Below are 24390 nucleotides of genomic sequence, written 5' to 3' on the forward strand. Positions count from 1 at the left end.
CCGGCCGAGAACCGGGGTCGGGCGGCCCGCGAAAGTCAGACGGCCGGGCTGCAGAGCCCGTGATCGGACTTTCGCGATCTTCCGAGAGTCCGCGGCCGGGCTTCGAAGACCGCGGCCGGGCTGCAGAGTATAATCAATAAAATAATTAATAGTTAATTACAGAGAAAACACTTACATTTGTGTTTTTCCAATCCTGTCGCATCTTTTCGCCCTCCATCTTGTCTAGGATATTTCTTGATTTTCCGTTTTCTCGCGAGGTATTGTGGGAGCAAGTCAGAACTGAAGCGCTTTGAGGGTGCCCATCGAAAATCTCAATTTTGAGGGGATGTTAGCCCTCCCCCTTACCCCTTAATCTACATTTAAACAGTATTGGGACATGCCTCCACGGCGCGTGAACGCGCAACAGCGAGGGCTAGGGCTGAGATTTTCTATGTAGCAAAGGAATGAGATTGGGCCTTGGAGGCTACGGCAGGACGAGTGACAGCGGCTCCCTCCGTAACTCCGCGTTTGGGGAAGCTCTTCGCGATGGCACCCTTGACCTCCCTCCCGCCCGTGTCATCTCCGGCGCAGAGCAGCGGGGGCCACTTCCTCACGTGTTTGTGGGGGATGAGGCGTTCCCACTCATGACCCACCTGCTGCGGCCATTCCCTGGACAACATCACACTCTGGAGAAGCGAGTGTTCAACTACCGCCTCAGCCGGGCTCGTCCGGTAGTGGAATGTGCCTTCGGAATCTTGGCATCTAGGTGGCGCATGTACCGGCGCGTGATTGGCACCAGTCCTGTGGTAGCTGAGGTGTGTGTGAGGGCCACCTGTGTGCTGCACAACTTTCTTGAGAGGAAGAAGCTGCAGGGGAGAATAATAATAATCCCATCGACTGATCCTGAAGCCCTGCGTGATGCACCCAGGATGGGCTCCAACAACGCCACCAGACTGACCATCCAGATGCGGGAGGCCTACTGTGCGTTCTTCAACGAGGAGGGTGCAGTGCCATGGCAGCCAAGAGCCTAGCAACACAAAGGCTCTTCAACCAAACAGCTCTTTTAAGAGCTACCCATATCTTAAGAAAAGAAGCATATTCCAACTACACCTGCACCTTCCTATACCTGCGTATACATTGTACATTTGCTCAATGTTAAGTTTTAAAAGTAACTGTAATAATGATTGTTAATGATCTGGTTTTGTTTTTTCAAAGATGACTTGAGCCAGCTTTCAAGAATCCCTATTGTCTTCCTGCAAGTGTACTGAATAATTTATTAATATGCTAATATTAATCTAACATAATTCCACTTCCAAATTATAATGTATTATAAAAGGAACACATCACAATGAAAGTATTTTTTTTAATTAAGAACACAAAGAACAGAACAACAAAACGACAAACACCATAACTTAACAATGTAACAAACATAACCTCACACACTCAGTCACTCACTCACTCACTGTCATTCTCCCGAACCTCCCTATTCTGTAGCGCTGCCATATCCGCCCTTGAAACGATTTGGTACACCTCGTACCGCACCATGGCTCTACTTGGACTGGAGAGCCTCCTCATGGCGGGGAGGAGTGACATAAAAGAGGCCCTGCTCAAAAGAGGACATCTCAGTCCTATGTCGCTTCCTACCCCTGCCCTCTTCTGGGGGCCACGCCACTGGCTCCTACCCACAGGTCCACCGTCCGCTGCTGGGGCCGTGGCTGGGGCTGGGGCTGGGGCTGGGGCTGGGCCCGTGGCTGGGGCCGTGGCCGGGGCTGGGGCTGGGGCCGGGGCTGTGGCTGCTTTATCGGCTGCTGGTGCTACGGGTGACAGCGCACCTGCCTCTTCATGTGACCCTCGTCCATGCTCCTCTGTCACCGCAATCACCGACACCGGGGATGGGTTCCGATGCTGGAGGTTGGAGGTGGTCCCTCTATTTTGGAGGAATGGCGCTAGGAAGCCCATCACCCCCATGTACCTCCATACATGCTGCTTCTCACTGGCCCCTGCCCCACTCCTCTGGGCTTCCTTCTCCTTCACCCTCTCCCTCCGATATCGGTCCCTGAGGGATCTCCACCTCTTCATACATTCAGGCACTGTAAATAAATATATGAAATAAAATGATTGATCACATTACAATCTACTTCATTCTTTTCATTATTATTTTCTGTCTGTCTATGTACTCTTTAAAATCTATGTATCAGTAGCTATGCTGTAGCTGCTATGTTATGTTTTTGGATTCTGCATGCACGGTCCAAATCGAATTAATAAATACAGGGATATTGTTTCCAAAACGCATATGTATACAGAAAGTGCATGTTTAAACATGTGTCAGCAATTGCAACTATACATTCTAGGTAGCAGTTAATTAGATATTTTGGAGGATGCAAATGCTGGACCATGCATGCTGTACTGCTAGCAGTCATTCAACACTGATTCATTTGAAAAGTAGTACATACATCGAAAATAATCAGAAAGGAAATACATGTTACCTGTTTCCCCCACCTCCAATGACACATCTTGCCATGCCCGATCTTTTAGTCTGATGTCCCTGTATGTGTACATGGACTGGTCGTACAAAATTGGCCGAGAACCAACGGCGATTATAAGTTTGTCCTCCATTTTTCAATTAACTTCTCATCACTTTCCAGCTTTACAGTATCGTCAGAGCCCGAGTCGCGTCTCAGTGCTTAAATTTGCATACGTGATCTGATTGGATGACGGATCCGTCGCTGCCGAAAAGTTTTCAACTTCTTGACTGAGCCGAAGGCTCCAACGGAACGGACGGATCCACAATGCATTGCGCGTCCGTCCCCATTCAAAGTCAATGGGGATCAGTCAACGGACGGAGGTAGTGGGCACGGGGCGTCAGGCTTCTCCTGCAGATGCTGCTTGAAGTTTCCCTCATCATTGTCATGGCCTCTGAGAGCTAATCCCTGTCTAGCAAGGTACCTCACTGAACTCACAATCTGTACCAGTGCTGACCTGGCTGCCTCTTGTGAACTTTCTGAGATGCTGCAAAGTTGCATCCTGACTGAGTTGTGTGTATGTGTGTGTGTGTTTACAGCAACAATGTGTGCCTTACTGTTGGTGTGCTTGTTGAACGCTTCCTTACCCTTCTTCCAGTCCCTGAACCCCAAGGAAATTAAGGTTTGTTCAGTATTTCTGGCCATAGTTGGAATATTATGTTTAAAGGCATTTACACAGTAGAAACACAAAACTCCCTTAATTGCAGAACTGTAACGTAGCCAGGGGTATTCTTTGATCCAGCTCTCCTGGAATCGGAGAGTGCGGTTGGGCAGTTTGTGGCTCAATTAGCTTTACAGCTGGTTGGTATGGGGAAACTAAAATATCGTCAGGGGCAGGGCTCTACAGTGCGCCCATTTCACTCGCATTTGCGAGTGAATATTTCAGCGTGCGAACGAGAAAAACAACAGGAGCACGTGTGCGAGTGACTTCTCCGGCACTTTTTTTTTTTTCATTCCATGTGCTCTGCAGGAGCGCTGATATGAGCGTAAAACGTCACTCAGACTTTTCACCAAACTGTAAATCACTCCGCATTCTTCGTGTATGGTGTTTTATATGTTGCTTGGCAACAGTCCGCTCAGCTGGGATCTATTTTGGTTGGATCGCTGCTCGAGCGCCTCTCGCTGTATGTGATATTGCACATCTCAACACCGCTAACTACTAAGCTAAAACAAATATGCAAGGCATAACTGCGTTTTTCAAAAAGAATGATGGGAAAACACAAACAAAGAGAGGAAGAGGAAGAAATCGCCAGGAAGAAGGTTAGAGTGGAGAAAGTTACTGTAATCGATAAAGTCTACAAATTCAACCCCGACTGGTTGAAGGATTTCGGGTGGCTACTTTATGATCCCAAGAACATGAAAATGTTCTGTAAATTTTGTAAGGAAGCCCCATCGGCAATGGCAGGCTCTTCTGTTTATAACGGGGAACCCTAATCTAAAACGCGATGCTGTGGTGAAACACAGCGAGTCCGTTCGACATTCTCGATGTCGCGATTTATATATAAATCGCACCCAGCCCAATAACCCTGGTACGGTGGAAGCCTCCGTTGGCAGACAAGTGGCTATCTCAAATCAGGACGCGCTCCGGCAGCTGAAGGTTAAATTTAACATAGCGTATGTGATCGCAAAGGACGAGATAGCGTTCACTAAATTTGGACCGATGATTGCCCTTCACCATAAAAATGGATTAAACATCAATTCCACATATGCCAATGATGTGAGATGTGCTGAGATGGTCGGTCAAATAGCGGAAGGCATCAAAGACACTCTCGCTGCCCAGCTACAAGCGGCCCGTTACCTCGCAGTCCTGATAGATGGCGATACGGACATATCAAACACGGAGTGTGAGATTGTGTATGTGCGCTTCGTGGAGGATGGCAGACCGGTGACCCGCCTCGTCGGCCAACAGGCTCTCTTACACGCTCATGCGCAAAGTGAGTGGCAAAGAAATTCTATGTTTTTATATTAATCACACAGCCCCACAATTTATCTTCTTCACCAATCGTATAGGCCTAGCTCTCCTAGTTATTCTGAAATGCAATGATGATTGATGGTGGTGTGTGTGTGCGTTTATAATGTAAATGTGTATATTTATATTAAGTTTAGGTATTTAATGGTGGTGTATTATATAAAGTCCAATGGTAAAGGGGAAAAAATATTAAAAGGGGACTGAAATGTGAATGTCATGTCTACAACAATAGTTAGTCCTATAGGCTAACATTATTAATGAAATTAATGCAAAATGACTTACACAGAATATGAATCTGTGGACAAAAAAAAGGCTACTTTAAGGAATTTTACTCTTTTTTTTCTTAAGGTTTCCTGGCTGGAACCAATGCAGTATTTAATGCTTTGGACATGGTATATGCGACTGGAAGGCCAAGTGTGTCGCATTTGGTGCAGATGGCGCTTCAGTCAACATGGGTGTGCATAGGGGAGTGAGTGAGTGCTCTACTCAAACAGGCAGACGGACAGCATGTAATTCCCATTCATTGCATGCTTCACAGGTGAATGTACAAACAGTGTGCCCTAACTATATTACAGAATGTCATGGTTGATTGTATGCATTTGCCCATTAGTAAAAGGTTACTGCTCTAAGATTTGTCTGTGTTTGTTGTCAATGTCTAGGTTGGAGTTGGCCAGTCTCAACCTGCAGCTCAATGAGACAATGGTGGCCAAAGTCTATGACCTTCTCCATCTTGTGTGGAAGACGTACCACCAGAGCCCTAAATCCAGGCGTGAGCTGAACCTGATTGGAGAAGAGCTAGGTGTGAGGGTCTGCTCTCCTTCAAGCGTAAAAGGGACGAGGTGGATTCCCCATGTACACCGGGCACTGAGTGTGTTCCTTCGTGCAGGAAAAGAAGGGAGTCTGTCAACTGACAGTGGTCAGTATTCGGCTGTTTTGCGCCACATGGACCACCTTCCCTCCTCAGCAGCCAGTGCTGAAATTCAAGGGCGTGCAAAGAAGGTAAGTTTTACAAAACCATAGTACACATTGCTTATCAAAGTGACTTGATTTATTTTGGGATATATCACTTAAAATCTAAACAAGGTATTTTTTCTAACTGCCCCTGTTCAGATTAGGAAGGGAATGCACGAGATTAACTTCTGCGCATTTAGCCATTTCCTGGCTGACGTGTTTAATGAACTGGCCTTGCTCAGTTGCGTTCTGCAGAAGAACGACCTAATTTTTCTTCAAGCCATCTCAGCGCTGAGAAAGACAGTGATGGTGTTGCATGCTATGCAGGAAACACCGCAAAGAGGAGGCATGCTACGTCAGTTCATGGAATGTCTACAAGGGCAGGAAGAGATCTCATTTCAATTCAATTTTATTTGTATAGCCCTTAATCACCATTACAGTCTCAAAGGGCTTAACAGGCCAAATATTTGTGACACCCCCCTTTACCCATGCCCCCACACGGGCAAGAAAAAACTCCCTTGAATCAGCAAGGAAGAAATCTTGAGAATCTATTCAATCAATTTTAATCACCATCACATGTCTTTTACATGTCTGTGTGAAATATTCTGTACATGTTGTGTGCACAAGCTAATGGATGCTATAACTAGGTATGTTCTGTTATTTTTCCATAATTTTTTCTTAACGGGTCTACCACTCGAAGACTACTCTGCAGTGAATTGCATGAAAATCTTTCATCATGACTCCTGGCCTGAGAATACCCATGAACTGGTTGATTATGGCAACGATCAGTTGGAGGCCCTAATGGAGCATTTTCGTCATGTCCTTACAAGGCACGTTGCTGTCTAATATCATAGATTTGATGGGTTACCAGATTATGAAACAGATGAGGGACAAGCCTATGTTTTTCTCTCTCTAGCTCTGGATGCCAGATGGATGCTTTGTCAGGGGAATGGCAGAGTTTGAAGACCCTCGTCAGCCACACGTTTAAGGACAAGTCCTACAGCAGCTTATGGCAAACAGTTTCAACCAAAGAGCCATACAGAACTGACTACAAGGTAACATACAATTCAGCACTTAAATGGAAGGTTGTACTTTAATTGTAATGAGGTATTTCTGGTATGTAGATATTTATTTTGATCAGTTAGTATGAGTCCCTTTTAAATTACTTACAGAACATCCTACACCCTGTGGACATATTGTTGGTCCTCCCAATTTCTTCTGCACAGTGTGAGCGGGGCTTCTCTGCGCAGAAACGCCTCAAAAGCTCTTTGAGGAGCTGCTTGCATGTCTCCACCACAGAGGATCTTATCAGGATCACTACAGAGGGCCCCTCACTTGAATTATTTGATCCCACTAAATGTGCCGAACACTGGCTGTCAGCTGGAAAATGGTCACGTCGACCCAACTACAAGTCATGGCCAAGTGATTCCGAGCCCGTCATGATTTTTGTGTAGCCTAAATGTGATCTTGTCTATTTATCTTTAGTAAATTGGTGCTGTATTGTGTAGCCTAAATGTAATCTTGTCTATTTGTATTAATTTAGTTTTAGTAAGTTGGTGCGGTTGGTTTGTGCAATTTCTGCACGCTAATAAATGTTCTTAACAAAAACCTGTTGTGCCCCCGTTTTTTTTTCTGTGCTCCTACATTTTTTAACTTAGGGGCACGAGTGCTCCTGAAAAAAAAAGTTAGCGTAGAGCCCTGCTCAGGGGTATTGAGCTCTTCCGCTGTTTGGGAAGGGTTATCCTGTTGTCCCTCCTGGTTAGGCACCTCCTCCTGTAATGTAGTCAGTGACATGGATGATAATTTTGTAGTATTTCTGTAAATAGTTCTCTGAAATGTTTTTTTTTGTTTGTTTTAATTGTTCATTATTGCCATCGTGTTGCCTTTTTCTTTCATCTACAACTTACTATTTTTTTATTTGTAGTTGTAGCCCTGCCAACTTCACTATAATTGTCTAGTGTATGTTTTGTGCAATAGCATCTTTTTTTTAGAAACCACACCTGCTGCACCACTACATTCTCAACCCCCTGTTCCTGTGCTTCTTTGATAAGTTCTGTTCCACTCAGTTCCTATTCCTTATGAAAATGCTAAACTTTGTTCGTAATGTTTCATGTTATTGTTTCTGAATGTTCAAGTTTTCCTTATGTGACCCTCACCTCCACAGCTCCCGGTCCCTGTACTTCTTTGTTTTGTTCTGTTGCACTTGGTTCCTTTTTCTGATGACAGATGGTTCATAAATAAAACAAACATTTATTGGCACTTGTGTTTGGTTTTGATTTGGGGAAAATTCTGTTTTTTTTATGTACAGTATTGATAATCATATAGGGACATCTACTGGTAAATCCGCAGATTACAAACATGTGAAAAACACATTTTGGTATCTAGTCGTATGATTTGTCGACTGTCAGCCACTGTAGAAACATGGCGTGGTAAAATGACAGCGGAATCGGTGCATTCCCATGGTGGCGCATTCAGATCGAAAACGTGAACTTGGAAGGCTAGCTTTTATGACTTCTAGTACTAGCGAAGGCTAACACAATATCATGGAATTAACTTGAGATGTATATGGAACACTAGAAACCATCGCTACTGTACAAAAGTTATTCCACTCAACCAATAAAAGTGGAAGACAGAAATTTGTAGTAGCCAAAGCATAGACTGTAGCTAAAGCCTGTATGTAGCTAACTGCATTGTTACTGCTAGCTGACCGTTAACGTTAGCAATAGATGAGAACTAGCAGTTAACTGAGTTAATATCAAACAACGTAAAACAAGGTGATTTTTGCCAGCTGATTAAGGATCTTATATCGGTTCCAGCTTTTCTCTTAAACATTATGGATCCAGTTAAATAGCCTTGCGACTTAAGCCTTTTTTGTTGTTTGTATAATTTGTTAAATTATATTTAATGTCATCGCAAGGGGGAGGAGGGTGAACATGTGCTGTCTGTACACAGCGTTATAATGGAGAAGTTTCAAGACAGACAGCCAAAATTGACATTTTTATTCAGAAAATAGCCGATCCTTTTGCTTCCTGTAAAAAGCATGTTTGTGACACTGGATAACGATATGGATACATCATCTAGCCTGCATGTGGAGGGCCACATAAGGTAAGAAATTAGTTTACGTAAACTTTGCTGCTGGTTTTGTTTGCTCGTGATGATCTGGCCAAAGGTTACCCACGGTCCTAAGCGATTGTGATCTGATTCTGGTTGGTGCTCCAGCTAGTATGCATTGTACATATACAAGGTATATATAGATTGCAGCTACTAGCAGCTACACATGGTGCGATTGCTATGCCAATGTGGTTATAGTTGTTTTGTCTGATTGAGATATGTGACGTTAGACTTCGAGCCTGGTAGGCCTATTCTGACATAAATATGTTCTCTCATAACCTGTGTGATTATCCTAAACTGTAGGGGATTTTTTTTGCGGGCAATTTGCTTAGGATGTTGTAACGAGTGAAGTCTACATTGGTCCTTCGTGAGTGTTTAATAGGGGTGGGAAAAATAAAATTCTTCGATGCATCGCGATTCTCGCTAAAATGATTCTGTCTCGATGCAGATAAATTAATAATCTGAATTTTAAAAAAAGGATACATTTTTTTGCCTGCTGCAACATTCTGTTCGCCAGAGAGGGATCATTTTTGTAATTTTAAAATTATTGAATTTATCTTCAGTGTGTATTGGCCAATCTGATTTGTCTTGACACGATTCAGCCTACGCATAGCATGCACTCAAACTCACAGCCAGACAGAAGAACTCCTTCTAATTCATGAGCAGCTTTTCCTTTAATGACATAGAAAAGAAAGATTAGACAGGAAATAAAACTGAAACCTATTTTTTGAATGCTTCCATATTGTGTTATAATGCAAGCTGCATTGATTATTGCATTGTTCATAGAAAGTCATATTTGTGACAAAAGCTTTCTCTGTTATGAAATATTAGATAAGTAAATTCATCTGTTACGACCCCTACTCGTTAAGGGGGGAAATGGAAGTAACACACACAACCCGATGGATTGGGATTGTAATTATTGTGCTTTATTACATTCCGACAAAGGAATAGAAAGGAACAACTGTCAGAAAAGGGCCGTTAGTTGCTGTCAAAGCAAATAAACAAATATAACCAAAAGAGAGCTTCTTAAAATAGAATGGAGCTACCTATCTAATAACTAAACACGAATAGTCCTAAAACAAACCCTAACTGGCTACTCTAGCATAACGAAACAGAAATACAAATGATCAGCACCCCCTAAACCTAGTGTGTCTAAACAGTGAAAAACCTAAATGGGAGTGCAAGTGAACAATATCAGTACAGGAGAGATTCCTCTTACCCTGGCCCAAATCTGGGAACACACAAAGGCAAACTCTTGCGCTCAACAGAATGCGACTACATGCCTTCATTCCCTACAGGTGTCTGCCGCTGCTTGTAAGGCACATCAGGCTTTTATACACCTCCACGGCGCTATCGCTCTCTGGTTGGCTGGGCCCTGCACCACTCAGCCGCCAGGGCTAATCCGGGGACAGAAGGAACCGCCCACTTGAGCTGCTTTGGGGGAAAACAATAGTTACGTATTGTAACTCTAGATTCTATGTCGTATAGGCTTCGCCTTTTAAGGCTATCGCTATTGGGTTATCCCTAGGCGTGAGCCGTAGCACTGAAAAATTTGTAATCCCCGCCCACCAACAGCGTGGGCCTCAACGACGTCCGCAGTCCGCAGATATAAGCGGGCGCCGGCGGACGTTCTGCTCCCAATAAACAGCTTTTCTTCAGCTATTTAAAGGACAATGAGGCCGACACTTAAAAGGCTGCGCCTATACTCATAGAATCTAGAGTTACAATACGTAACTATCTTTCTATGTCGTATAGGCTTCGCCTTTTAAGGCTATCGCTATTGGGTTAAAGGGCGAAGCACGATATTGGTCCCGATCAGTACCAGACTGAAAACAGGTTTATCCCCGAAGCCTTCGTGGCATGATGAAACAGCAGCCGCGTAAGTCTTAACCGTGCTAAAGGCCAGCCCTCTTTCCATCAGTGTCTGGAGGAAAGAGAGCACACGCGGCAAAGGGCAGGAGATGGGATCACAAGCTCTCTCCGTGCACCATTTCTGGAAAGCCGACCATTTAGCCGAGTAACATGCTCTGGTGGAGTCAGCTCTGGCACCCTGGATGGTCCGTACGACCTCCTGGGAGAGGCCGAGACCCTCTAGGGTCTCAGAATCTACCTCCGCTGGAGGTAGATTCTGGGTGAGGCTGGGCCGCATCAAGTTTTCCACAAAAAAGTACAAATATCCAGTCTTCTCAAGCTTTACTATTAACAGTTCTGTAACATGAATGCTTTTTTGCACCGCAACTTTCTCTGTGCATATAAAACACGTTGGGATGCCCCTGTGCTCTACAAAAAAGTATTCCGTCTCCCACTTTTCCTGAAATAGTCTGTGCTCGTCATTAACCTTTCTATTCACGGCAGGTTTTGAGAAAGACATGACTGGGGCTGGAGAACAGGATATATTTTCCTTCCACTTTGTGTCACTCCGGAATCACGTTTCAACCAAGCGACTAATGTTGCTTATTCGCGTTAGCAAACTTGACAACAAGCCCCTCCGGAAGGGGTCACAACCCTTTCACAGCAAAGGCTTTATTTAAAAAAAAATATATACATATATAAAGCCCAGGGCTTTATATATCTATTTTTTTATAAAGCTTGCTGCGCCCAACAACCTTGCGAAGACGGGGTGAAATGTGCATAAGCATTTTTCACCGCAAACGTTGGGGTGTGTGTGTGTGTGTGTGTGTGTGTGTGTGTGTGTGTGTGTGTGTGTGTGTGTGTGTGTGTGTGTGTGTGTGTGTGTGTGTGTGTGTCAAGCCCGGCCCGGCCCGTGCATGTTCTGTACGAGCCCGGCCCGGCCCGACACATTAACTGTAATTATGAGCCCGAGCCCGATTTCAACCCGAATTTTTTTTTAATACATGTGTAACTTATGATATATAAATTTAGATTAATATGTGTCGGCCTCAACTTCATACAAAACACTTTTTCACACGTCGATATTTCCTCTCCCACTTTCCCACTCCCATTTTCTATAAATAGCCTAACAACGTTTGCAGTGGAAAAAAAAACTGACGCACATTTCATGCTCAGGGATATGAAGCTCCACAACTTCAGGAACTCGGTTGCTAAGCGGTTAGTTTCAGATGCTTCAGTAAGATCGAAATACATCAGAGGAGTCACACAGGAGAGAACCTGGTCAGGTGCATGGTGTTTGGAAAGAGATACACACAGAAAGGGCGTATCTCCAGTGCACACAGACTTGGGAGAAGCCATACCGTTGGCCTAGTACATTTCACCTCCGTCTTATGCAAGGTTTTTGTGCGCAGCAAGCTTTATAAATGAGGCCATCAACGGGCAAGCGCAGCGACTCGGCAAAAAAAAAAGAAAGAAATTAAAACGTGCGGGCCGCACTAACACTTAACTTTGATATCAAGTAGGGGGCCACAAAATATCATCCCGCGGGCCGCAATTGGCCCGCGGGCAGCGAGTTTGAGACCCCTGCTCTAGGTGCTCGCGTTCAGCGGCCAGGCCCACAAGCACTGGCCGATCTCTGGGTAATCTATGATTGCCCCCCCACTGCCTGTGAGAGAGCGTCCCGCCGCCAAGGGAGTTCCTTCGGCGGCCCTGAGAGCAGACGCTGGAGGCAGGGAAACCACGGTGCACTCGTGCGTTGCGGTGCTATGAGAATCATAAACAGCCGACTCGGTCCAAGACTTGGGGAATCAGGGGGACGGGTGGGAAAGCGTACAGGAGTGTGTTCGGCCACGGTCTGTGAGCGAACGCATCCACCCCGAGTGGGGGTTCGTCCTTCGCGCTGAGAGAGAACCACAGCTCGCACTGTGTGTTCTCCCGCGTGGCGAATCGGTCGACCTCCGCCTTCCCAAACTCGCTCCATATCAGATTGATCAGATCGTGGTGCAGTCTCCTGGTTGGGGACCCCCCCCTCGACATTATGTCGGCCCCTCTGTTCAGGACACCGGGGATGTACGCTGCTCTGATGGAGAGCAAGGGCTTGTGCGCCCAGCATAACAGCTGTCTCGCTATGCTCAGCAGCTGTGCCGGGCGCACGCCCCCTTGGTGATTTATGTTTGCTGCTGTCGCCTTGTTGTCCGTGCGAATCATTACGTGTTGATTTGTCAACAATGGGGCAAAGTGTTGGACCACTTTCAACACAGTGAGGAGCTCCAATGCGTTTATATGCATGGTCACGGGGGGGGGCCAAACGCCGCCCACTACGTGAAACTCGCATGTTCCTCCCCAGCCCGACAGAGAAGCATCCGTGAACACCGAGATGTGTGACGTTGCTCTGCCCAACGGCACCCCTCTCGCTAGAGTTCGTGTATCGCCCCAGTGGGTCAAATCGGGGCCCACTAATGGGGGAATGGTCACTTTGCACCGCCGTTGGCGTGTTGATCAGCAGAGAAATAGTCCGCCAAAGACATTGACGTCGCTTAGCAACCGAGGACGCTATTCACCACTGGAAGTTGTGAAGGCCCATGCAGGTCAACGGAGCATTCAACAGCATTGAGAAGAGCTGTGTAATAAATAACGATAGTCACATTCATTATTCAATATTCTACGTGACTCCGACTATTCGACGATCGTTGCCCGCTATGTACGCCACATTTACGTACTCCGAAGTGCCTGTACCGTGGCGGTTCGGTACAAATACGTGTACCATTACACCCCTAATTAAAAGGTTAAAGACCTAGGTGTGCAGACTACTTACTTTGAAATGGCGTAGTAAATCCTTGGCTGTTCCATGTCACAGGAACTGCGATCCCGCATATTTGGACTGGACGTGATCCTCGCACCAATAGCGGACATGCAAATCCATTTGTTTGGTTTTCGTGGTCCGGTTGAAGCTCTCATCAAACATTAAAACAAGCGCATCCTTGTTAGCATCCGCAACAAGCTGCTCTGAAATGTACGGGGCTATTCCAAACTTGCTGATGTAGGCCGTCTTGTCGGAACCGCATGCAAAGGAGTGGGCACTATCCGAGTCTGGGAACATGGCACGGAATAAGTCTCCAATTCCCTCATTTGACTTATATGATTGGTGTCTTGTCACGGTGTTCAGACACCACAGTAACTCAGCTTTCATCGTTGGCGTGCAACCTAACATTGTCCGGAGATTTGTTGCTGCTGTCCCGGTTGTTGATATCCGAGATGGGGTTCGAGGCACGGTAGAAACGAGAGCGGAACAGAACTAGGAAATACCTGGCGTTTGGTGATAGCTTGATGTTGAGGCTTTGTGTTTCGCGCTCTGCATGTGGGACTCCAATGCTTTTCTTCTTATCGTGCCGAGCTTAAAACATTTCTTGCACAAAATCCCCCGTGCCTCATATAAATTGCCGGGTACCGGTTTCAGCCAGTCAGAAAAATCCTTGTTGGATAGCCAAAGTTCGTTAAATTTACACTTTCCCATGATGTGGGCCGACTGCTACTAATGCTGCTACAGCTGTCAGCTACCTGAACAACGTGCATCTGCTCTGAGTCACGGCCGCAAACAAATGTTACGTTGGTTCCGCTCTCGTGATTGCGCAACATTACTGCTATTCATTTATATTAAAAAATATTTTTTACATTTGAGGCTAATTACAATCATAAAATCCTACTTACCATGTGTTAAAAATGTTAAGACTTTTGAAAGATGTATTTAGGACTTTTTAATGCTTTTTAAGGCCTTTTTTTTATTTATGGACTAATAATTTATGGCCGGAAGTAGTGGACTTTTAATTTAAGACTTTTTAAGGATCCGCGGGAACCCTGTAGACTAACCAGAAAGGGGCCTCAATGTCCAAAATGCCGGAGCATGCTTGCTCTCACCTGAGGGAAAGGAAAAACAGCAACTTCCGCCAGGGACACCAGTCGGATACCATGACGTTGTATCGCACGTTTCTTTTGATGATGCACTTTTTAATACAAATCTTTATCCAAAAATAAACTAACATTTTACACTTCGGTACAGAGGGAAAAAATTAAATGGGCCTATTATTTGTGCTGTCATATCACATCAGTAAGTAAATGTTTAAAACATGAATTGCTTGGAATTCACGCGTTTAACTTTTAATAAGTTCACCTTATTAAAAGTTGAACTTTTAATAAGGTGGGCTATTTTTATTGAAATTCCAAATGAACATGGCAGCAGTAACAACATGTTATGACGTCTTCCAGAAGGAGTAATACAAATGGATAAATTAAATAATCAACGTGACAAAAAAACAAACAAAGCAAGGAAAAAAAAATATAAGCTATCCCACACAGCAAAGGGACTCCGCGGCGGATCAGCCGTGGAGGTATTGCGGCTTCCGGAACGGACCCGCGAAACGGACCCGTATCGGCGTCCACTTAACCTCAGTGACGGATCCGCTACGAAGGCGGATCGCGGATCCGCAGTGGCTCCGTGCTGCATCCACTCTGGACCCGCGATTAAAACCTTACCTCCGTGGCGGGTCCGTTTGGGACCCGCAAATGTATACAGACATCCGCAGCGGAACCGCAACGGACTCATAAAGATCCTGGCTCATCTGGCCCAGGTCCGTTTTGGACCCGTTTATCTTATTTTCAAAATCCCTTCTTTTCTTGCTGTAGGATAAAATAGGATAAACTAAACTATAGGATACAACTAAAAACTGTCACTAGGCCTAGCCTAGGCTACTACAGCAATATATAGACATAAGATTAAATATGCATTGCCTTGTATTTTTTACCTAACAATATTGTCAATATAGGCATAACAATAACAGAAAAGGTTCAAGTCAAGGCATCAATTTACTGTACAAAAGTAATCACTACTCAATAGAAATATAAAATTTACATTTATGGAAAATTATAGTTTATAGCCTATTCTGTTTTTGCTAAGTAGTCTACGTTGGCTAGGCTACTTTAGATTCATTTAGTGGTCAAAGTCTAATTTAGTGCTTTATAGGCATAGGTTGCTGCAGACATAAAATGCTATCTATTAGGCTACAACATGAAAGGTTAAATATTGGATGCGCATGCGCACGTTAGAGAAGAGTAGTAGAGCGGGCCCAGAAAAATCAAGCCCGACCCGGCCCGAGCCCGTGCACGATCTGTCCGAGCCCGGCCCTACACGACACATTAACTGTAATTATGAGTCCGGGCCCGATTTCAACCCAACATTTATTTTAACACATTTGTTACTAGGCCTACTCTGCTAAATATATATGTAAGGGATAATGTATAGAACGCCGGTCATTATCGGGAAAATAAGCCCCGACAGGGCGAACAGTACACCGACGCGCAGCGAAGGCGTCTTGCTTCGCCCTGAAGGGGCTTATTTTCTATAATGACCGGCGACGTTCTATAGGCCTACATGATCCCGCTTATTACACGGCTACTTGCCAAAACTAAAAAAATAACTTCACATGGTGTGCCTTTTTACAATTTATTCGTTACCAGCATTCGTAGTGTTGATCAGCAGAGCAATAATTATAAATTGTCCGCAAAGACGGTGACGTCGCTTAGCAACGGAAGACGCTGGGGTTAACAAGTCACCGGACTACTACCAAAATGAACAGAGCGTTCCGCGGCATTGAGAAGACCTCTGTAATAAAGGCCTATAATATTTCTGTTTATGGCATCGATTTCTCCTCAGATCAGGCCAATAAACCAATGATAAAAATAAAAATAAATCAATCAAACTCGATCAAAGGCCCGGCCCGACCCGAGGATAGTGGTGGGAAATATCGGAGAAGGATGCACTTATTGTGCAGCAGGACGCAGGGTGCAAGTGCAGTTGGAAGTGGTCAGGGCTAAAATTGGAAGTCACGACAGGTGAATTCAGTGAAGCATAACTTTCCACTGTTTGATTTTTTCCAAAACATCGAGAAAAAAGGATGTGCTAAATGCACACTCTGCATTAAAGAAATTAATTATGCCAGCAGGGGTGTACATGCCCTGTATACACACTGTAAGGCAGATATTCATCAGAGGAAAGTGACAACAACAATACCTACACAAAGTTTTGCACAGCTTCTCCGAAACCCAATGCAGAGGTGTGTGTTTGTGTGCGTGTGAAAATAAATTTACTTAGTTTAAAAAGTCTTTTTAACTGATTAACTAATATAGCTTTTATCTTTCTAGGCATATAGCATATAGCATAGGCCTTCTCATGATAATAGGATATCATGCCGTCACATTTTTTCCGACTTCGGGTAGCTCTCTTTTTTTGTCATACATGTGTTTGCATCCCTGATATAGAACCAGCTGAACAACCAGCTGAGAGGTAAATTAAAACTGTGAGAAGGCGTGGCTGACGGATGGGGGAGATTTCCAGGGTCGTAGCCCGAGTAGTGTCACAGTGCTTACATTTGCATACGTGATCTGATTGGATGACGGATCCATCGCTGCCGAAAAAGTTGAAAATTTTTCAACTTTTTGACGGAGCCTTCAGCGCACGGATCCACAATGCATTGCGCGTCCGTCCCCATTCAAAGTCAATGGGGGATCAGTCAACGGACGGAGGCAGTGGGCACGAGGCGTCTTTTGGTAATTTGCCTCAAATCCAAAGTACTTCTAAACAACACTACTGCCTTTTTCCTTCTCTACTTAAACTGGTCGCGGAGGCACTGCACTTGACATGCTAGCTCTGTTGGCTAACCTGTACCTAACACACAGCATTGAGACTAGGGACGAATTACTGCCAGAGTAAGGGAGTGAGGGGAGGCGGGGCTATGTTGGTGCTGATATGTGTCTGTTAACTCGCTGTCGGAGAGAAGAGAGCGAGAAAGCGAAGCTGGAGAATTATTATTGAAAGCTATCGCAACCACCAGGCAGCCAATACGTTTGTGTGTGTTTACTTCTATAACATGATGGGCCTGTTGCCCACACCTGGGGTGCGTTTCTCTTGACATGATAATCCAATGTGATTCCAATCACCAAACTTTGACGCGCTCTAGCAGTGCACAAGTGTACGCCACTGTTTTACTCAGGATTGTGCCGTAAATTGGCATATCCACTTTCTAGAATCGCACCCATGGTAAACGCTGAAGGAATCAAAAAATAGGAAGTCACACAGCAGAGTGCATGTCAGAAAGGTCAGATTTTTGCTATTATCATTATTGCACTGTCTGATAGTAAACAGGAACATTTTCACTAGCATATTGTCCCTACTAGGGCTGGGCGATATGGCTGAAAACTGTATCACGATATAAGTGTTTCATATCGGTCGATATCGATAATTATCGATAATTTGTATGACCTACCGTAATTTTCGGACTATAAGCCGCGCCTTTTTTCCTCCGGCTTATATAACGGTGCGGCTAATCTTTGAATTTTATAGCTAACTACGCCCGGTCTTAACCATGCGCGGCCATGTGAATGTTCCATGGAATGCGCATATCACCGCGTTGCTAGGATACCTCGTGCCAACAGCTATTTACTATTTTACCAATATCCGACATGATGGAGGAAAACCGAAAGAGGAAGGGAAACTTCACCGACATGGAAATAAGAAAATTTATCGAATTGTACAGCGAGAATAAGACGGCACTGACTGCCAAGCAGTCCAATGTTAATACTAACAAAACAAAGCAGGAGACATGGCGATTTGTCATGGAGAGTCTGAACAGCTGTTCGGACTCCGGCTGTCATCGGACGGATGGTGACATAAAAAAAAAGTGGAAAGACCTCCTGTCCCGGGCCAAGAAGGACGTGTCTGCTCAAAAGCACCATCCTACCGGCGGTGGTCCTCCCCCGAAAACGTCACCTTATAGTGACATTATTGTCACTATTTTTGGGGAGGATTCACCAGCCTTCGTCGGGTTGGACGGGGTGGACAGCGGCTGCCTCAACCGCCGGAGCCGTTGGAAGAAGGTATGTATCCTAGCATATTTATTGAGGATGGTTTGTTAGTTGAATAAGCAGGGCTAGCCTTATTGCCCAGAATTAATAAATTCACATTTTGTTTCAGACTTGGAAAGTGCCACTAGTACCAGGTCAACACCACCACCACCAATAGAACCAGCAGTGGCAACCCCTTCCTGTCCAATTTCATCCCCACCCCCGGCAACGAAGCGGAGGAGAAGTGAGGACCTACAACAGGTCCTCATGGAGAAAGAAATTATCCGGGTGGAGAAGGAGACAATTAAATTAGAGGCAGAGACCAAATTTTTTTAATTAGAACAAATTAAATTACGGCTCCAAATACAGTTGCTCCAGCAACAAATTAGGCCCCAAACCATTATTTTTGAAGACCAACCGTGACCATCCCTGTACAAACATGTAAATAAATATTTTAGAGTTAGAGGATAATTGTTTGATTATATTTATTTATTATATTATATTTATATTTATTATATTATATTTTCTGTGTTTTAATGTTTTACTTTATACTGTTCAAATGTAGATGCTGTCGGACACCGAAATAAATATTCCTTTCATTCATTCTTTCATTCATTTTTGTTCATCAATTTTTTTAATGCATAACAATAAAACACTGCAAACGAAAGTGAGTACAATATGTATTGTCTGGTTTACAACGAGCAGGCATTTAGACGGGAATGGTTATTTTTGACAGAAGCAATGCAGTGAACATCATCAAATGACAAGGAGCTAATTGAGGTGTTTCGATTCTGTAGGAGAGATATGTTCGAATAAATAGAAGAGCTGTCACCGGATTTACAGCTCGTGTCGGCCTATAAAAAACAAATATACTTAATTAAAACAATATTTACAACTGATTAATGAGCTGAGCACGGACTATTCTGCCAGCGATGTCCTCAGGCCGAGTGGCTTGACGCACATCTTCCTCGGGGACTGCCGGTGGCTGGGGGCCTGCCCGTAATTCCGACACCTCATTGTTCCGACGTCTCAATGGTCCGAAATATTTCCCATTAGATCGACATACCACTATGCCGACGGTTCAATGTTGCGAAAACGGAACCCATTGTTCCGAAGGGCCGTTTGTCTGACTTTTCAACAAGGAGGCCGACGGTTCAATATGCCGAATAGGCCTACATATAGAGTTTTATACCTCGCTTGCGCTCTCTCTCTCTCACTCTCTTTATGTCACTTTGCTCTCAGAGAGAGAGAGAGATATACAGCTCTTTATATGTAGGCATATTCGGAATATTGAACCGTCGGCCTAATGCGCCTCTTGTTTGACTTATCGGACAAACGGCCCTTCGGAACAATGGGTTCCGTTTTCGTAACATTGAACCGTCGGCATACTAGTGGCATGTCGATCTAATAGGAAATATTTCGGACCATTGAGACGTCGGAACAATGAGGCGTCGGAATTACGGCATGGCACCGGTGGCTGATGGTGTCCGGGGAGGGGGATTCTTTTGGTGATGCAAATGTTGTGCAGAACTGTGCACGCAGCCATTACTGTGCAGACCCGTTCTGGGTGCATCCGCATCTCCCCATGAAGACAGTGAAACCTAAACAAAATAAGAAAAATTACATCTATATCTAGCCTATACATTTTTTTTATGTCTTTTTAAGGGATGCATATTACTTATGGTTTACCTGCGTTTGAGAACCCCGATACATCTCTCAACAACTGACCTAGTTGCGGAGTGTATGGTGTTACACCTCCGTTCTTGGTCAGTTGTTGGAGCCATTAGCGGGGTCATCAGCCACCGTTTCAGCGGGTATCCACTGTCCCCGAGGAGCAGCCCGTTGCACCTATGAAAATAGACTTTAATTAGGTTGCTGTTCATTACTTAAAGTGAAGCTCAAATTGTTTCAGTGTAGCTGATTAGTAAAACACTAGGCTATAGCCTACCTTCCTTCCTCGAAGTCCTGTAATAACGCACTCTCCCGGAGGATGCGGGAATCGTGGGTGGATCCAGGCCATCTCGCCACCAAATTAATGATGTTATAATTTGCGTCACAAGCTATTTGTACGTTAATCGAATGGTAACCTTTTCGATTAACGTACAAATACTCGTTCTCAGATGGGGCCTGGATCTGCACATGGGTTCCGTCTATGCAGCCCACGATCCCAGGCATACCGGACGCCTGGCGGAACCATTGCTTCATCGCCGCCGCCTCTTCCTCGTTCGGGAGGTGGACATAACGAGCGATGCGGCGGCTCAAAGCCAGGGAAACCCTCCGGATAACCCGACAGGCGGTCGATCTATGGACCCTCACCATGTAGCTTACTGTGTTCTGAAAAGCCCCGTTTGCGAAAAAACGAAGCGCAATCAGCAGTTGCAAGGACGGTGGTAGCGCTGCACTGCGGTCCGACACGAACTGTAAATCCGGTGGCAGCTCTTCTATTAATTCAAACAGATCTCTCCTACAGAATCGAAACCTCTCAATCAGCTCCTCGTCATTATAAATGTCCAATGGATTGCTTCTGTCCCTAATTACCCTTTCCCGTCTAAATGCCCGCTCATTGGATCATACGTGCCATGGTAGCGCTGGATGGATTGATTGTAACGTTTTTTTTTATTATTGTAATTGCTATGGAAACAGCAGAAATTTCGACTCCACGCCTCCCCCTGACCAGGCGTAGGATTTACGCCTTGGTCTTAGTGAAAAGAACAATAAGCCCAGTTGGTGCAACCGGCGTAACGGTTAGGTTGGACTTAGAACGCCAAGTTACGACCAGGCGTAGTTACGACCAGGCTTACGCCCAGCTGGTGCAACCGGCCCCTGGTGAATAACATTTCTTTTTTAAATATATGCAGTGTTTAGTAAACAAAGAAGAACTTCAAGAAAGCTGAGGTAGACAACCTTAACATCTGAACTAACGTCTGAACTAACGTCTGAACTACTAATATATATTTCACTCAAGGTTTTGTGCTAGGAACACCAGCTGGTTGACCTTCTCTGGTTTTAAAGCTGCCCTGGTGCATGTAACAATATTACCCCCAGTACTAAAAATTCTTTCTGAGGGGCTACTGGTGGCTGGGATGCATAAGTACTTTTTTGCCGAGACAATCTTGGAGAGTTGTGTCCATGGAGCCTCCACCAGTCCAGGGGTTCAGACTCACTGTCTGCATCAGGGCACATCAGGTACCTTTCTAGCTCACTCTCCACTTTTTGTTCTTCAGTGAGAGGCAAGTCATCTTCATCTTGACTCTGCTTTTTGAAGAAGCTCCCCAATGACTTGCGTTGCTTCTTCACGCCCAGTGGTAGAGGTGGTTCAGTGGCAGCTGCAGCTCCTCCTTCTGCACCTTGGTCTGCTGCTCCCTCAGAAGCCCCTGCCTGTGACTGGCATTCATTCACTGCCTCAGACACTGCTCTCATTTTAATGGCCCTTACCTTCTCTGATCTCATGTATTGGACTTTAAACCTGGGGTCCATCAAGGTAGCCATGTCAAGGAGATCGTCTGTGTCAGGGCCAGCATACTTCTCATCAAGATAGGTCATTATTTTTGTTTTCATCTCTTTTGTGAGCTGAGTGTCCTCGTTTAATTTAAGCAAATTGGTGCGGAACAGGTGGAGCACAGGCTTCACGTAAGACACTGTCACATATGACTCCCCAGAAAGGGAGTCTGTGAACTCCAGGAGAGGAGTTAAGGCCGCATTCATGGACTCAAGGACCTCAATGTCCTGCCACGTTGGGATCAGGTGCCTGTTGTTTTTGTCAGCAGACAGAACGTCAATGGTGGCCTTTTGTTGCTCTAGGACCTTTGCCACCATCTTTTGTCTCGAGCCCCACCTGGTTGGTGACTCTGATCAGCTGGTGTGTGGGAAGATTGAGACGTTGCTGTGCTTTGGAGGGCGCACTCTTTTACTTCCATGAGTAAGAAAAGGCAGAGACCACTTTCTTGCAAACACCTACAGCCCTGTCCACTTTTTTGTCCTTTCCTGCGGCACCTGCAGAAAAAGAATGACAGCGTATATTACAGATAATAGATGAGGTTGAGTCAGTCAGTAATTCAGTGTAAAGCTGCTTTCATGGATAATAGTAAAAACTATCAATATATTAATAATTATATCATCTTAAGAATAATTATACCATCTTAATGTATTGGCTAATAAAATCAATACATGAACCAACATGGATGAGTACCATCAAAATGACAATGCTAGTACAGTAATTTTTGGACTATAAGCCGCGCCTTTTTTCCCATTTTTCGATTCTGCGGCTTATGTAACGGTGCGGCTAATCTATGGATTTTTACATCTAACGGCCACTTGGAAAATTAGTATTCCAAGCTTGAATCAGTATTCAGAGCTTCGTTGTTTTTTTTTCTGTAAAAGAATTTACTGACGTTACCAGAGCGAGGGAGGCAAACTATAAGCGTCAGCGACACCAAGCAGAGAAGCGAGAGAGGTGGAGGAAGAATAGATATCTTGTTTCCCTTTACTTTATAACACAACATTAGCGGGATCTCGGGAGGAAAAGTAATACTTAGCGAAATGCTAACCTTAGCTTAGTTGTTTGTTTACGTTCGCTGTTCAGCGCCGCGCCAATCAACTGTGACTGGCTTGCTGCTGAGCGTGAGCATCTTGGGAATACCCGGTCAATATAATGGATATAATATGGGCACATAAGACAATCGATATTCGGTATTTGTTATGGATTTATTGTACAAATTCCCTGAAAAGATGCACGTTCCAGGATGAATTGAAAAGCTCCCGTAAGGGCTGAGATGGCAGAGGACAGCTGATTTGGAACGGAACAACAGCTGTTCGCTTTCACGGGGAAAAACTAAGGAACTTCAACCTACTTAGGCCTACTTATTAACGTTCCAAAGCTATTAAATCTTCAACAAAATATGCAGATACTGTCAAAATCGGTTCCAGGGAGTATATAGTGATTATTTATGTTTTTTTCTGGAACGAGTATTCGAATATTCGCTCGAGTATTCGAAACCTGAAAAATGGCATTCGGGCCAGCCCTAATGGTTATTAAACATTAAAAAACCTGCGGTTAATAGTCCAGTGAGGCTTATACATGTACACATCATGCAATTTAGCTGCTGCGGCTTTTACTCCGTCCGGTGCGCCTTATAGTGCTGAAAATACGGTACTCACCAATAGCTGAGTGCAAACGATGGCCAAAACACTGTAGCCGGTTCCAGTCGTTCAGTGAAGTTGCTTTCACTACATTTGCCCCACTGTCTGTGGTGATGCATACAATGTTTTCTTCATTTAGAGACCAGGGGCCGTATTCACAAAGCATTTTATCTTACCGCTAGGAGTGCTCCTAACTCGCTAAAACATTTTACGTAGGAGTTTTTTCTTAAAAGTTATTCACAAAGCCGCTGAGACCTACTCTTACTAAGGATAAATCACAAAGAGTGAACTAAGAGTGACGCGCCGTTGCTATGGATTACGTCAATTCTCGTGCACGAGTTTAGAAGCGGTCAGTTCGGTGATTGGTTTTTCAGACGAGCCCACTGAATCACTGAAAAACAAGGAAATAGCCCAGGCTAGAAATGAATTCCTATTATGTAGTTATAGTGCAGTTAGCAGAATACACGCATGATGACAATTTTGTGCAGACTACGATAATGACGTTGTAGCCTGCACGTTCAAGAGAGGGAGAAGGCAAACAATAAAAATACGTACAATTTAAAAGAAAATAAATGTTATGAACTACCCAAGTGTTGACTGATTTGTGCCAAGGTGTTTACTTAAAATATGTTTTCAAAGTGATCCCTAAATGCCTGTCCACTCGGTTCCGCAAGCATATCCTTAGCTATGTGATATGCCACTGCCTGGGTTATGTCTCTGTAGCGTTTGGAATCTTTGTCATAAGGCACTGATGCCGAGTACCTCTCCATGGTGGTCTGCTGCTGCTTTTGCGGCGTTGCATTTGTAGACGTTGTTGGCCGTTTTTTGATACGGCTGTGCTCCAAAGTGTGAGAGCGGCTAAGGTGGTAAAATAGGTTTGTTGTATTCCCAGACTTGGTGGGGACTACGGTTTTACATAATTTACAGACAACTTTAGGCTGACTACGGTCTGACTTAAAAAATCCAAAGAACTGC

The 24390-nt window shown here is 44.6% G+C and overlaps 1 protein-coding gene across 1 annotated transcript; it reads right to left on the reverse strand.

The window, feature by feature from the left end:
• Positions 1–1619: 1619 nt before the first annotated feature.
• On the reverse strand, positions 1620–20607 carry LOC115546729 (putative nuclease HARBI1). Its single transcript, XM_030360436.1, has 4 exons — positions 20225–20607; positions 19966–20124; positions 19748–19877; positions 1620–1793 (listed from the first exon to the last, which is right to left on the reverse strand). The coding sequence occupies exons 1-4, from the start codon at positions 20593–20595 to the stop codon at positions 1620–1622; spliced, it is 834 nt and encodes a 277-aa protein (XP_030216296.1). The 5' UTR covers positions 20596–20607.
• Between the last annotated feature and the right edge of the window lie 3783 nt (positions 20608–24390).

The sequence above is a fragment of the Gadus morhua genome, chromosome 7 (assembly GCF_902167405.1).
Source record: "Gadus morhua chromosome 7, gadMor3.0, whole genome shotgun sequence".
Lineage (NCBI taxonomy): Eukaryota > Metazoa > Chordata > Actinopteri > Gadiformes > Gadidae > Gadus > Gadus morhua.